The sequence below is a fragment of the Amblyomma mixtum genome, chromosome 10 (assembly GCF_055824585.1).
Source record: "Amblyomma mixtum isolate Tamu chromosome 10, ASM5582458v1, whole genome shotgun sequence".
NCBI lineage: Eukaryota > Metazoa > Arthropoda > Arachnida > Ixodida > Ixodidae > Amblyomma > Amblyomma mixtum.
Genome location: NC_143021.1, coordinates 49,831,311 through 49,847,691, shown reverse-complemented (window position 1 = coordinate 49,847,691; position 16,381 = coordinate 49,831,311). Strand labels below are relative to the sequence as shown.

General features: G+C 52.1%; 1 protein-coding gene across 5 annotated transcripts in view; it reads left to right on the top strand.

Moving 5' to 3' along the window:
• The window catches only part of LOC149325751 (uncharacterized), a 113,506-nt gene extending 97,442 nt beyond the window's left edge, over positions 1–16,064 (top strand). For all 5 annotated transcript variants that reach the window (XM_089562669.1, XM_089562671.1, XM_089562670.1 and 2 more), the window contains 3 exons: positions 5,142–5,249; positions 15,362–15,437; positions 15,676–16,064. In XM_089562669.1, coding sequence (XP_089418795.1) covers positions 5,142–5,249; positions 15,362–15,437; positions 15,676–15,879 — 388 coding nt within the window. In that variant the 3' untranslated portion in view covers positions 15,880–16,064. The remainder of the gene's footprint in view (positions 1–5,141; positions 5,250–15,361; positions 15,438–15,675) is intronic.
• Positions 16,065–16,381: the final 317 nt, after the last annotated feature.

Here is a 16,381-nt window from a genome sequence, read left to right as displayed (position 1 = left end):
GTATGGCACAGCTAGTAGGTGCAGCTAGTAGGCGCGGATGCTATGTCTGCCCTCAGTATGCTGAAAATTTGTGGTGGATGGCAGATTTTATGCCGGCGAGGTGCGGAAGTGGCCGTCGCGCGGACTGATAAGCAGGTCCGGGCTGCGCAGATCAGGACACCGATCCACTCAAATGGTTGAGTGTTCCAAATTTTGAGGCTGTTCACCGCGCAGCAAGGAAGAAAAGAGTGGATTCAGGGATGGCACAGCTAGTATGGCACAGCTAGTAGGTGCGGATGCTATGTCTGCCCTCAGTATGCTGAAACTTTGTGGTGGATGGCAGATTTTATGCCGGCGAGGCGCGGAAGTGGCCGTCGCGCGGACTGATAAGCAGGTCCGGGCTGCGCAGATCAGGACACCGATCCACTCAAATGGTTGAGTGTCCCAAATTTTGAGGCTGTTCACCGCGCAGCAAGGAAGAAAAGAGTGGATTCAGGGATGGCACAGCTAGTATGGCACAGCTAGTAGGTGCAGCTAGTAGGCGCGGATGCCATGTCTGCCCTCAGTATGATGAAACTTTGTGGTGGATGGCAGATTTTATGTCGCCGAGGTGCGGATGTGGCCGTCGCGCGGCCTGATAAGCAGGTCCGGGCTGCGCAGATCAGGAGACCAATCCACTCAAATGGTTGAGTGTCCTAAATTTTGAGGCTGTTCACCGCGCAGCAAGGAAGAAAAGAGTGGATTCAGGGATGGCACAGCTAGTAGGTGCGTTTGCCATGTCTGCCCTCAGTATGCTGAAAATTTGTGGTGGATGGCACATTTTATGCCGGCGAGGTACGGAAGTGGCCGTTGCGCGGACTGATAAGCAGGTCCGGGCTGCGCAGATCAAGACACCGATCCACTCAAATGGTTGAGTGTCCCAAATATTGAGGCTGTTCACCGCACAGCAACGAAGAAAAGAGTGGATTCAGGGATGGCACAGCTAGTAGGTGCAGCTAGTAGGTGCGGATGCTATGTCTGCCCTCAGTATGCTGAAAATTTGTTGTGGATGGCAGATTTTATGCCGGCGAGGCGCAGAAGTGGCCGTCGCGCGGACTGATAAGCAGGTCCGGGCTGCGCAGATCAGGACACCGATCCACTCAAATGGTTGAGTGTCCTAAATTTTGAGGCTGTTCACCGCGCAGCAAGGAAGAAAAGAGTGGATTCAGGGATGGCACAGCTAGTATGGCACAGCTAGTAGGTGCGGATGCTATGTCTGCCCTCAGTATGCTGAAAATTTGTGGTGGATGGCAGATTTTATGCCGGCGAGGTGCGGAACTGGCCGTCGCGCGGACTGATAAGCAGGTCCGGGCTGCGCAGATCAGGACACCAATCCACTCAAATGGTTGAGTGTTCCAAATTTTGAGGCTGTTCACCGCGCAGCAAGGAAGAAAAGAGTGGATTCAGGGATGGCACAGCTAGTATGGCACAGCTAGTAGGTGCGGATGCTATGTCTGCCCTCAGTATGCTGAAAATTTGTGGTGGATGGCAGATTTTATGCCGGCGAGGTGCGGAAGTGGCCGTCGCGCGGACTGATAAGCAGGTCCGGGCTGCGCAGATCAGGACACCGATCCACTCAAATGGTTGAGTGTCCCAAATTTTGAGGCTGTTCACCGCACAGCAACGAAGAAAAGAGTGGATTCAGGGATGGCACAGCTAGTATGGCACAGCTAGTAGGTGCAGCTAGTAGGTGCGGATGCTATGTCTGCCCTCAGTATGCTGAAAATTTGTGGTGGATGGCACATTTTATGCCGGCGAGGTACGGAAGTGGCCGTTGCGCGGACTGATAAGCAGGTCCGGGCTGCGCAGATCAGGACACCGATCCACTCAAATGGTTGAGTGTCCCAAATATTGAGGCTGTTCACCGCACAGCAACGAAGAAAAGAGTGGATTCAGGGATGGCACAGCTAGTAGGTGCAGCTAGTAGGTGCGGATGCTATGTCTGCCCTCAGTATGCTGAAAATTTGTGGTGGATGGCAGATTTTATGCCGGCGAGGCGCGGAAGTGGCCGTCGCGCGGACTGATAAGCAGGTCCGGGCTGCGCAGATCAGGACACCGATCCACTCAAATGGTTGAGTGTCCTAAATTTTGAGGCTGTTCACCGCGCAGCAAGGAAGAAAAGAGTGGATTCAGGGATGGCACAGCTAGTATGGCACAGCTAGTAGGTGCGGATGCTATGTCTGCCCTCAGTATGCTGAAAATTTGTGGTGGATGGCAGATTTTATGCCGGCGAGGTGCGGAAGTGGCCGTCGCGCGGACTGATAAGCAGGTCCGGGCTGCGCAGATCAGGACACCGATCCACTCAAATGGTTGAGTGTCCCAAATTTTGAGGCTGTTCACCGCACAGCAACGAAGAAAAGAGTGGATTCAGGGATGGCACAGCTAGTATGGCACAGCTAGTAGGTGCAGCTAGTAGGTGCGGATGCTATGTCTGCCCTCAGTATGGTGAAAATTTGTGGTGGATGGTAGATTTTATGCCGGCGAGGTACGGAAGTGGCCGTTGCGCGGACTGATAAGCAGGTCCGGGCTGCGCAGATCAGGACACCGATCCACTCAAATGGTTGAGTGTCCCAAATTTTGAGGCTGTTCACCGCACAGCAACGAAGAAAAGAGTGGATTCAGGGATGGCACAGCTAGTATGGCATAGCTAGTAGGTGCAGCTAGTAGGTGCGGATGCTATGTCTGCCCTCAGTATGCTGAAAATTTGTTTTGGATGGCAGATTTTATGCCGGCGAGGCGCGGAAGTGGCCGTCGCGCGGACTGATAAGCAGGTCCGGGCTGCGCAGATCAGGACACCGATCCACTCAAATGGTTGAGTGTCCCAAATTTTGCGGCTGTTCACCGCGCAGCAAGGAAGAAAAGAGTGGATTCAGGGATGGCACAGCTAGTATGGCACAGCTAGTAGGTGCAGCTAGTAGGCGCGGATGCCATGTCTGCCCTCAGTATGATGAAACTTTGTGGTGGATGGCAGATTTTATGCCGCCGAGGTGCGGAAGTGGCCGTCGCGCGGCCTGATAAGCAGGTCCGGGATGCGCAGATCAGGAGACCAATCCACTCAAATGGTTGAGTGTCCTAAATTTTGAGGCTGTTCACCGCGCAGCAAGGAAGAAAAGAGTGGATTCAGGGATGGCACAGCTAGTAGGTGCGGATGCCATGTCTGCCCTCAGTATGCTGAAAATTTGTGGTGGATGGCACATTTTATGCCGGCGAGGTACGGAAGTGGCCGTTGCGCGGACTGATAAGCAGGTCCGGGCTGCGCAGATCAGGACACCGATCCACTCAAATGGTTGAGTGTCCCAAATATTGAGGCTGTTCACTGCACAGCAACGAAGAAAAGAGTGGATTCAGGGATGGCACAGCTAGTATGGCACAGCTAGTAGGTGCGGATGCTATGTCTGCCCTCAGTATGCTGAAACTTTGTGGTGGATGGCAGATTTTATGCCGGCGAGGCGCGGAAGTGGCCGTCGCGCGGACTGATAAGCAGGTCCGGGCTGCGCAGATCAGGACACCGATCCACTCAAATGGTTGAGTGTCCTAAATTTTGAGGCTGTTCACCGCGCAGCAAGGAAGAAAAGAGTGGATTCAGGGATGGCACAGCTAGTATGGCACAGCTAGTAGGTGCGGATGCTATGTCTGCCCTCAGTATGCTGAAAATTTGTGGTGGATGGCAGATTTTATGCCGGCGAGGTGCGGAAGTGGCCGTCGCGCGGACTGATAAGCAGGTCCGGGCTGCGCAGATCAGGACACCGATCCACTCAAATGGTTGAGTGTCCCAAATTTTGAGGCTGTTCACCGCACAGCAACGAAGAAAAGAGTGGATTCAGGGATGGCACAGCTAGTATGGCACAGCTAGTAGGTGCAGCTAGTAGGTTCGGATGCTATGTCTGCCCTCAGTATGGTGAAAATTTGTGGTGGATGGTAGATTTTATGCCGGCGAGGTACGGAAGTGGCCGTTGCGCGGACTGATAAGCAGGTCCGGGCTGCGCAGATCAGGACACCGATCCACTCAAATGGTTGAGTGTCCCAAATTTTGAGGCTGTTCACCGCACAGCAACGAAGAAAAGAGTGGAATCAGGGATGGCACAGCTAGTATGGCATAGCTAGTAGGTGCAGCTAGTAGGTGCGGATGCTATGTCTGCCCTCAGTATGCTGAAAATTTGTGGTGGATGGCAGATTTTATGCCGGCGAGGTGCGGAAGTGGCCGTTGCGCGGACTGATAAGCAGGTCCGGGCTGCGCAGATCAGGACATCGATCCACGCAAATTCTCGAGTGTTCCGAATTTTGAGGCTTTTCACCACGGCGGTCAGTTCACTGCATAGCACGGAAGAAATTAGTAGATTCAGGGATTGCTTAGCTAATAGCTGCTCATGCCAGCTCTGCCCGCAGAATGGTTAAAGTTCGCAGTATACGGAGGATTTTTTAGAGGCGAGGCCCGGCATTGCTCTCGCACGGACTGCTAAGCGTGTCCGGGCAGTGGAGATCAGATTAATGAAATTTGATACTTCTGCTAGTTCTACTCTGCCCGCAGAGTTAGACCCGCTCATGATTCGGCTTTCCTTAATTAGATGCCCCCCCCCCCCGAGATTGCTTGCTGGTACACAGTCGAGTCGTGCTATCACCTACTTGTACGGCGAACTCCGCGATGAGTACTCTGAGGTGATCGTTCATTTTCACAAGGTTAGGGTCGTCTTCCTCAGTTAAAACGGAATATCTGTTCTCCAGCGTGATTCTGAAGGTCTATTTTATTTTTAGACTCACCATCAGGGCTCTTGCATGTGCACTGTAAGTTTTGTCGTTTGCGGAATAAGGTATTAACGATCCGCAAATTATTTATATTTGAGAACTCTATTAATAACTCTCCCCTGCTATTCCAATATTAATGCACTGTAGAGACCATCAGGTGATCCAAATTATTCCGGAGCTCTCCTCTGAGGCACCTCTTCCGCCCTTTCTTATTTCACTCCTTTTATTCCTTCTCTCACGGTGCGACTGAGTTGTTCACTGAGGTGTGAGAAAGTTAATGCGCCATTTAGGTGCCTGAAAAAACCACGAAACGCACCAATTTCTGAAGCGCTTTCGGGCGACAGTTCTCGTGTGACGTGCTCCTCCCTCTGACTCCCCAGGCAGACCAAGTGGCGCTACGACCAAGAGGAGCTGCGGTTCCCCGGCAGCGATCGGTCGAACGCCGCCGTAGTGACGTCGCCACCGTCCACAGGGTGCCTGCAAACAGGGTAAGTGAGCGGAAAGGACGCGATCTTCATTTCATTTTTATTTCCTTAAAGACCCCTAGGTGGTGGGTGGGGGAGGGCTTACATAAGGAGAAGAATCAGCAGAGAAGGTAAATGACCATTCAAAATGTGCTCATATACAAAGTTTTTAAAAGTGTCTGCAAATGACATGGACAGGTGATGTCGAGATATATTGGGGAAGGCCGTTTCAGCCTTCTGCTGCAGGAGGTAAGATGGAACAGTTCGGACACGTGGACGAAAAACTTGAGGCGTGTGGTTGGTGCTTTGAGAAATGTACGATGCTGGCATGATGTAAGGGGCACGATTAAGGGATGAGTAATAGAACTTGTGGTACATTGATGCTATGATGCTATGCGGGGACGAACAGAGAGAGGCGATAATGCAGATTTAGTTTTAAGAGCTGAAACATTGGCGTGATAAGAATAAAGACCCATCTCCATGGACACACCCGAGGCGCACGAGCGCAGGGAAAACCGCAACAGGCGTCGGAAAACATACGCAACTCGATAGCCTGTCCTCTCCTGTCGCTGGTACTCGCCCACAGCTTAGCTCAGCGAAGAGAACGGCGCGAAGGGCCGTACCGGATGCCGAAAGAATTGCGTTCTCTGATTGGTTAACCGACCGCAAACCACGAGCCACTTCCGGCGCTGGCTTGAGCGAGGCGCCAATATCTGACATGGACCTGCCAAGCGCCAGTGCCAGCTCGTGTCTGCGCCTGGCGCATGCGCAGACCGGCTCCGGCGTACGCTGGTACGCGTAGGCACTGGGCTCATGCGCCTCGGATGGGCCCATGGAGCATCCCGATTCCGGGAGGCTTCTAGATGGTTCATGAGGTTAATATAACGCGGGTCATATAGTGCGGTGTAGGCGAGAAATCTCACAAGTTGTGGGCCGAGGCGAAGGTGACGTTTAAAAAATCCCAACGTTTTTTTTTTCGCGGATCGTATCACGTTAGCGACATGTGCATTCCATTTTAGGCCATTAGATAATGTGACGCCTAAGTATTTGAAAGATGATACAGATTTTACGCACTCGTTAGCAATTTTGTACAAAAGACGTGACCCTTGTGCGACTGGTAATAGAAAGGAGTTTGCATTTGCTTAGGTTGAGTGTCACAAGCCAATTTTCACACCATTGTTCGATTTGGTTGAGCTCCTGTTTGAGGGCTTCTTTGTCAGTAGTGTTAGTTACCCGGCGGTAGATCAGGCAGTTGTCAGCGAACATTGGAATTTGGCAAGATACATATTAAAAACTAGAGAGGGGCGAGAACGGAGCCTTGTGGGACGCCAGATGTTACAGCAAGAAGCTTGGAGGACTGGTTGTTTACGATGATTGATTGAGAGCGATTTGTTAAAAAAACCTTGATCCACTTTAGCACGTTGGAATGTAGGTTTAGCAGAGAACGTTTTTGCATTAACCGCTCATGTAGAACTTTATCAAATGCTTCGGCGTAATCCAGGAAAATGGCGTCAACTTGAAGATTCTGGTCGCACGCGGCGTCGCTGGGATGCAGTCATTTGGTCAGGAACGACTTCATAGTCCAAATCACCTAGCCGACGAAGAACCTTGTACGGGCCGAAATAGCGGCGCAAAATCTTTTCACTCAGTCCTCGGCGGCGGATGGGCGTCCAAACCCACACTCGGTCTCCTGGCTTGAATTCCGCGTTGCGTCTTCGTAGGTTGTAGCGTCTGGCATCGGTCCGCTGCTGGTCTCTGATTCTTAATCGGGCAAGTCTTCGGGCTTCTTCTGCGCGTTGAAGGTAGGCGGCGACGTCGACGTTATCTTCCTCGGTAACGTTCGGCAGCATGGCGTCCAGCGTGGTCGTTGCCTCCCTGCCATGGACGAGCCTAAAAGGAGTCATCTGGGTGGTCTCCTGAACTGCGGTGTTGTAGGCGAAGACTACGTAAGGCAAGATGACGTCCCAGGTCTTGTGTTCGGCATCGACATACATGGTGAGCATATCGGCGATGGTTTTGTTGAGGCGCTCGGTCAGTCCGTTGGTCTGCGGGTGGTATGCAGTTCTCCGGTAGCTGGTTTGGCTGTAATGGAGGATGGCTTGCGTCAGTTCCGCCGTGAATGCTGTTCCTCTATCAGTGATGAACACATCGGGGGCGCCGTGACGCAGAAGAATGTTCTCCACGAAAAATTTGGCGACTTCTGCTGCTGTTCCGTTCGGTAGAGCTTTTGCCTCGGCGTAGCGGGTCAGGTAGTCGGTCGCTATGACCATCTACTTATTTCCAGATGTTGATTTCGGGAAAGGGCCAAGCAAGTCCATGCCGATCTGCTGAAAGGGCCTTGAGGGGGGTTCAATGGGGTTCAGAAATCCTGCTGGTCGGGTTGGAGGGGTCTTTCGTCGCTGACAATCTCGGCAGGTTTAAACATAATGTGCGACATCGGCAGACAGTCGGGGCCAGTAATACTTTTAAAAGAGTAGAAAACTGAGCTAGTTGGTTCATACTTCTTGGTGGGAACAGCCGAAATAACAAAACGCAGACACAGAAAAGAGCACATAGAACTTCGTCTACGTTCTATGTGTTCCTTTCTGTGTCTGCGTTTTGTTATTTAGGCTGTTCCCATCAAGCAGTAATACTTGTCCTGAATGCGGCGGAGGGTGCGAGAAAACCCGAGATGTCCAGCTGTCGGCTCGTCGTGTGAGGCCTGAAGAACTTCTCCGCGCAGACTGACAGGTACAAGGAGGTAGGCTGTCTTGTTGGCTGCAACGTTTATCTTCACGAGGACATCGTTCTGTAAACAGAACGAAGACAATCCTCACTTGAAAGAGGCGGGGGGGGGGGTGAAGAAACCTTGCCTTCCAAGTATTCGATCAGGCATTTTATGTCGGGATCCGAGCGTTGGTGTTGTGCAAGAGAGCTAGAGCTGGTCCCAGGAAGGCGTCCTCATCGTCGTCCGGCGGCGGTGCATCTACAGGGGCTCGTGACAGGCAGTCAGCGTCAGAGTGCTTGCGTCCGGACTTGTAAACGACGGTTACATCAAACTCCTGGAGCCGCAGGCTGCATCGAGCGAGGCGGCCGGAGGGGTCCTTCAAACTGGCGAGCCAGCACAGTGCGTGGTGATCGCTGACCACCTTGAACGGTCGTCCGTACAGGTAGGGGCGGAATTTCGACGTAGCCCAGATGATGGCAAGGCACTCCTTCTCAGTTGTCGAATAATTAGCTTCGGCTTTGGACAGGGAACGGCTAGCGTACGCGATGACCTTCTCCACTCCGTCAATTTTCGGAACGAGGACAGCGCCTAGGCCCAAAGTACTTGCGTCGGTATGAATTTCAGTCTCGGCGTCTTCATCGAAGTGCGCGAGGATCGGTGGGGACTGCAAACGACGCTGAAGTTCCTTGAAGGCTTCCACTTGCGGCGCTTCCCATTTAAATGGCACGTCTACCTTGGTCAGGTGGGTCAGTGGCTCGGCGATGCGCGAAAAGTTCTTCACAAATCGTCGGTAGTACGCGCACAGTCCAAGGAATCTGCGCACAGCTTTCTTATCGACCGGTGGCGGAAACATTGCGATAGCAGCTGTTTTCTGCGGGTCTGGGCGTACTCCCTCATTGCTAACAATGTGGCCTAGAAACAGCAGCTCTTCATAGGCAAGAGCGTACGTTGTTGGGCTAGTCGGTCAATCATGGTGAATACAAGGGGGGGTACTGCGCACAAAAAGACAAGGACAAGAAGATAACACAACAAGCGCAGACTCGCGACTAACTTTATTTGAAAACACGATACTCCTTTTATAGTTTCAAACTGTCATATCACACACATGTGGAAACCAAAAACCTTTCTTCATTCTGATACAGTTTGATAGACGGGTCACTTACGCAATCTTTATCCTTCTGTTTGATACAGAACGCCTCCGCCAACTCACGCGCCACCTGGTCACGGCTCCTCCTCAAAACTTTTGTATCTGTCAGCAAAGGCAGGCAAGGGTTATTGCGCGTAGCATCCGGGCATGCGCCACAATGCAGGGGTAAATTCGACCCTGTCCCTGATTTCATGGAAAGCTGGTGCTCTCTTAAGCGCTCATTCAGACATCGGCCTGTCTGGCCGATGTATACCCTGCCACAGGTGAGGGGAATCTGGTATACGACACCCGTCTGGCACCTGACAAATCGAGTGGCATGACGCTTCTCGCAGTCCGCTTTCCTCTTCCCTCCGGACATGACCTGAGGGCACAATGAGGCCAACTTGCATGGGGCGGTAAAAACTACCGGCACGCCGTAGCTTTTCGCCACGTTCTTCAAGTTGTGGGAAATTCTGTGAATATACGGTAGAACCGCTGGCCTCATTTCCTTAGAACGGCCACTATCCCGGCACGTCCTATCTTTCAGTTTGCGCAGAAGCTTCTCTGCCACTGCAACAATGATTGAAGCAGGAAAACCAGCCTTCGTCATCCTAATTACCTGATTATTGAGGCTCTCGTGCACCAGGTGCACCAGGTGAGCGCAAGACTTAGACAAGGCGCCCTGCAGGAACGTATTGCCTGCAGGGCGCCTTGTCTAAGTCTTGCGCTCACCTGGTGCACCTGGTGCACGAGAGCCTCAATAATCAGGTAATTAGGATGACGAAGGCTGGTTTTCCTGCTTCAATCATTGTTGCAGTGGCAGAGAAGCTTCTGCGCAAACTGAAAGATAGGACGTGCCGGGATAGTGGCCGTTCTAAGGAAATGAGGCCAGCGGTTCTACCGTATATTCACAGAATTTCCCACAACTTGAAGAACGTGGCGAAAAGCTACGGCGTGCCGGTAGTTTTTACCGCCCCATGCAAGTTGGCCTCATTGTGCCCTCAGGTCATGTCCGGAGGGAAGAGGAAAGCGGACTGCGAGAAGCGTCATGCCACTCGATTTGTCAGGTGCCAGACGGGTGTCGTATACCAGATTCCCCTCACCTGTGGCAGGGTATACATCGGCCAGACAGGCCGATGTCTGAATGAGCGCTTAAGAGAGCACCAGCTTTCCATGAAATCAGGGACAGGGTCGAATTTACCCCTGCATTGTGGCGCATGCCCGGATGCTACGCGCAATAACCCTTGCCTGCCTTTGCTGACAGATACAAAAGTTTTGAGGAGGAGCCGTGACCAGGTGGCGCGTGAGTTGGCGGAGGCGTTCTGTATCAAACAGAAGGATAAAGATTGCGTAAGTGACCCGTCTATCAAACTGTATCAGAATGAAGAAAGGTTTTTGGTTTCCACATGTGTGTGATATGACAGTTTGAAACTATAAAAGGAGTATCGTGTTTTCAAATAAAGTTAGTCGCGAGTCTGCGCTTGTTGTGTTATCTTCTTGTCCTTGTCTTTTTGTGCGCAGTACCCCCCCTTGTATTCTTCATAGGCAAAGTGGCACTTCTTTGCTTTCAAGGTTAGTCCGGACGATTTGATTGCGTCTAGTACTGTTCGAAGCCTTTTCAGGTGCTCCTCAAAGTTCGAGGCGAAAACAACGACGTCATCTAAATATACCAGACAAATCTGCCACTTCAGGCCTGCCAGCACTGTATCCATTACTCGTTGAAATGTCGCTGGTGCGGAACAGAGACAAAACGGCATCACCTTGAACTCGAAGAGGCCATCTGGAGTGATGAATGCGGTCTTCTCGCAATCTCTTTCATCGACCTCAATTTGCCAGTAGCCGCTCTTGATGTCCATCGATGAGAAATACTTAGCGTTGCAGAGCCGGTCCATTGTGTCGTCGATGCGGGGGAGGGGGTAGAGGGCCTTCTTTGTGATGTTGTTCAAGCGGCGGTAATCAACGCAAAATCGAAGTGCACCGTCTTTATTTCTCACTAGAACAACAGGTGCCGCCCAGGGGCTCTTTGAAGGCGTAATAATGTCGTCGCGCAGCATTTCTTCCACTTGGTCCCGGATGGCTTGTCGTTCTCGCGGCGACACTCGGTAGGGGCTCTGGCGGAGAGGTCGGGCGTGCTGGTCGGTTATAATGCGATGTTTAGCAATCGGCGTTTGTCGGACCTTCGGCGATGACGAGAAGCACTCGCTGTAGCTTCGAAGGAGATTGCGAATCTGGTCTTGTCTGTTCCGGGGCAGGGCTGGGTTTATGTCGAAAGTGGGCGAGTTCTCTTGGTGAGGCGAATCTTCTACGGATGGGTCGGAGAGCGTGAAGAGGTCTCGTACGTCAGATATTTCGTCGAGGAATGCAATCGTCGTTCCTCTGCTAACGTGCCGGTATTCTTCACTGAAGTTAGTAAGCAATACTTCGGCTTGTCCATTGCGGAAATGTGCGATGCCTCTTGCGATGCCGATTCCTCGGTCGAGAAGCAACTGCAATTTCCCCTCGATAATGGCTTCAGTGTTATTCGCTTCCGTGGCGCCTACGGTGACGATGACGCTTGAGCGCAGTGGGACACTCACTTGTTCCTCCAGGACACTGAGCGCAAAGTGATGGTCCGGAGTTCTCATCGACGGGATGGCCTCATCCGTGGAAAGTGTAATCATCTTGGATCGCAGGTCGATGATCGCCTGATGCTCATTAAGGAAATCCATGCCCAAGATCTCTTCGCGGGAACATTGCCGTAGCACAACGAAGGTCGCGGGATAGGTATGTCCCTTGAGAGTCACTCGCGCTGTGCATCGTCCTGATGGCGTGATGAGGTGGTCCCCTGCGGTGCGAATTTGTGGGCCGTCCCAAGCGGTCGTTACTTTCCTCACTTGCGCAGCGAATGGTCCGCTCATCACGGAATAATCGGCTCCTGTGTCGAGTAGAGCGGTGACTTTCCGGCCGTCGATAACCACTTCTAAGTCGGATGTCCTGGCTCTGGAGTTACACATCGTCTTTGGCGTCGGGTTACGGCTTCGTCGGGTATGTGAATCGGGGATGGGGCGTTTGGTCGAAGCTTGTCTTGATGGCGGCGTCGTTTTGAAGCTGGTTCGCGTCGTGGTCGAGGTTTTCGTTGTATGCGGCGTCGGCGTAGTGGGTGCGGCGTCTTCACATGGCGTGGTCGCTGGAGGATCTTCGTCGTTTCCTCGGCAAGCAACCTGACCTCCACAGGTTGCTTTGTTTAGTTTCCCCTGCGGGGGCTAGGGGACCTTCCTCGGACAGCTGCGGCGTAGCTGCGGCCCGGTGATGCAAATCGTGCAGTGTACGGCGACGGGGAGCGGGAAAGACGACTTGAAGACACGCACTCCCCTCTGCGCAGGTACTCGTCTATTTCCCGTGGTCGATGGCCGGGGAGCGGCCGTGGGGCGTCGATGGCAAAACCTCGCAGGCCGATGCGTCTGTACGGGCAGTGGCGAAGTATGTGCCCGGCATGGCCACAATGGAAACAGAGTGGGCGGTTGTCGGAAGTCCTCCACTGGTCGCATTTCCTAGTTCCGTTGCCTCGCTCGTGAGGTGGGCGGGCGGGAGCAAGGGGTCGTCGTTCTTGTAGAACTGGTGACTGTCGAATAGGGCTTGGTCGGTCTCGTCGGGGCGCAGGACTGCGTAGTGCGGCGGCGTAGTTGAGGACTTCAACTTCCGTTGGTGTCACCTGTTACGGGGAGCCAAGTGCATACTGCACTTCTTCACGGATGATGTCCGTGAGCGACGCCACCTGAGTCTGCTGCGTCTGCTGCGTTGGGGATGGCAGCAGACGACGAAGTTCTTCGCGAACAATTTCGCGTATCAAATCTTGCAGCTTATCCCCGCTTGCAAGGGTATCTTCTGGGCGGCTTGCCGTCAGCACTTGGAGTGGTCGATTGTGGTGACGAGTTCTGGCGTCAAGGGTCTTTTCAATGGTGGAAGCTTCAACTAAAAACTCCACTACGGTTTTTGGAGGATCTCGAATCACACCGGTGAACAGTTCCTCCTTTACGCCACGCATCAGAAAGTTGAGCTTATATTCCTCAGTCATGTCAGGGTTGGAGTGCTTGAAAAGGCGTTTCATTTCTTCCACATACACAGTCACGGTCTCGTTTGGAAGCTGAATTCGTGACTGCAGCAGGAGCTCCGCTCTTTCCTTTCGTACGACGCTAGTGAACGTACCCACTAACTGCTTCTTGAAGGTCATCCAGGTCGTGAGGGTGGATTCGTGGTTTTCAAACCACGTTCTCGCAGTGCCATCCAATGCAAAGTAGACGTTTCGTAGCTTGGTGCTGTCGTCCCAGGCGTTCAGCGCAGCCACACGGTCGTACATGTCCAGCCAGTCTTCTACATCCTCGTGTGGTTCTCCACGAATAGACGGAGGCTGACGGGGCTGGCGAAGCACCACGGGCGTTAGCTGTGCACCAGATTCCATTGTAAGGGGCATAGCTGGATAGCAGGTCAGCACCTCCACCAGATGTCATGTAGTGGTGACTGCAGTCCGGCGAACAGGAACACAGCGAGAATGTCTTCGAAACAAAACTCTTTATTCGGGCTGACTTGCGCCCGCAAAGAACTGAATTACTCGGCTGCGGCGTAGCAACTAGCGTGCTCTGCGGTCGTCGAACAGAATGCCCGCCGCTGTCGGCCGTGCTCTTTTTAAAGCTGATAGCGAGCATTCAAGATAAAGCTTAGGAAGTTACTAGAACCTTCTGGCACAAACTAGAACCGGCTCCGTCCGCATGCGATCAATCGAGATAAATCTAGGCGCGTCTTGCGTCACAAACGTAGCGATAAAGCGGCGCGTCGGCAGCCTTGAAGCATGAACAAACAAATACTACAAACGAACGCTACAAAGATCCGCGTCAATATATATATATATATATATATATATATATATATATATATATATATATATATATAAAATCTGGGTTGCGAGGGCATGAAATACTTGACTGTTTAAAGGAGTATATAGCGAAGTATATGCTTCGTTAAAGGAAACATATTCAACACGACGTTGCGATCGGAAGATCGATCTTTTTCAAGAGTCTCTTGAAAAAGGTCTTCCGATCGAAACGTCGAATCAAATAAATATGTTTCCTTTAATGAAGCGCATACTTCGCCAGGGTGTTTTCACCTTAGTCGTGCGTGTTGGATTTTTCTCCTTTGCCCTGTATTTTTTATTCATGCCGGCAGCGAAGAAGCACGAACACTGAGAGTAGGTATATGCAAAAACACGGACGAACGCTGCATGTGGTTTTGCATGTTCCTGCTTTTTGTGTTTGTGCTTCTTCGCTGCCGGTATGAATGAAGAATGTTGCCAACTTGCCCAAAAAAGTTTTTTACTCAAATGTCCTGGATTGGTTTTGTCGTAAAAATTTCTCAATAAATTGCCCCTGCATGGTCCCTTGTTGTGGTATTTTGTTTGCTAATCTGATGTGCCACGTCAGCAGTAATTGCAAGGGATGGCGATGGATTGTCGTTTGTCGTTTTGGTGAATCTGTGATACAGCTGGTTGTCGGCAGGCTCGATGCGAAATAAAATGAGCTGTAAGTGGCACTGGTCCAGATGTCTGGGTGTCTTTTTGGTTCCTGTTGGACGTACGCTCTTCATAATACTTTCTCCATGAACCAAGTAGCCGAAACAAGATTTTTACTTTATCGCCTTCTTCGCTGTCACCGGCACTTTCACTTTGCAACATTATTAGCCTAACTGTACTGACTTTTTTTCCCGTTTTTGACATTCGTACTTTTCATCGATCTCAACTTGCATTGCGCGGTTTGGCTCGCAGGTGTAGCGGGACGTGTAGCCCGCGTGGGTGAAGCGAGCGCTATCCGCTGTTTGCAGCGCGTTGATTTTGTTATTATCATCGCCCGGTTATCAGCGTCTGGTTTCGATGCTAACAGTGAAAAAGACGGATCAAGTTGCAATCGGTGTCCACAGTGGCGTTGTTGAATCGTGGCCAAAACTTTATACGCCGCACTGCCACCACAAATGTGGCAAAGCGAGACAACGAGCGTCAAAGAGAGCAGAAGCAAAACTATCGCACACCTATCTCTGATAACGACGACAGAGAGACAACGTGAAATGGACCTGTGGCCGCGCTGACCGCATTTCATTTGTTGCCGATAGTGCACCACTGCAGCAGTGGTGCTCACTGGCGTATGGCATCGTCTGAGCTAGAAATAAATACCAGTTCCTCATCATTGCGTTGTGTGAGGGAGGGCAGCATCATTTCTTTTCGAGGATGCGGATAAAATCGTGGGCGCTGCCTTCAGCCGCACTTTCTCTGGAGCGCAGGTGGACGCACGAGGCGGACAGCGGCATCGCCAGCGACTGCTGCCCTAGCCCAGCACCCGTTTGGCTTCGCAGGAAGGTGAGCGCGTCCAAAACTTGTAAAGCACTGCGCGCATCGCAGTACCATTCGCCGGGCCTTGTAAGTACCCTAACAGGATGTCGAAGTATGACACCCGCTTGGCGGTCCGCGAGCAGGCCACGTTCGACGCACAGAAGCGGCTTCCTCTTAACTAGTGGCAACCAGTATGTGACCGCTTCCCACGCGTTAAAAATAAAGGGGGGGTACAGTAGCTAAGCCCCTCTTTTACTCCGTGCAGCCCGGCGATGTCTCGCGGCCGGTGCAGCGCTCTCGGCGCTCCGAGCTGTTCCCGGCCGACTCGTTCCGCAGCCTGCCCGGCCAGGGTCCGCGTGTCCAAGATCCCCAGGCCCCGCGCACGTCGCATGCGGCCCCAGCAACGGACGACGACACTCTACCACAAAGTGGGCATTGCTTCAACAGGTCTGACTGCAGTGCCCTTTAGACACTGTCCCGTGTTACGGCGTGGATGTAGAAACGCAGCTGCATTGTTCAGATGCGTACGTTTGCTTCGCGAAATGTTTCTCGCAGCTCCTACATGCCAGCAGGACACTCAGAAGGTCTCTCGTTTCTGTACATTCCCTCGTGTCCCTGGTAAGCAATGACAGCAAATAAATTCCTTTGGTACGACACGTCTCCTTTAATTGGTGCTTCCATGCTGTACACCTTTGCATACCCGAGGCAAATGGACGTACGCAGATTTCGGTGGCGCCAACAGCATCGCCGACTGTACAGAAAGAACACACATCCTTCACGCCGCGACCTTGCCTCTGCGAGGGTGCCACACACTTCTATACTGCGTGAATAGCAGAGACGGGTGGGAAAGAGACGACACAGAGCGCCCTGTTTTTCTCGTCTCATCTCTCCTTTCCGCCTTTTTAAATATTCAGCAATTATCCCAACCGCATTTTATTATTAGCTACGAGTTTTTCAACTTTTAAAACCGG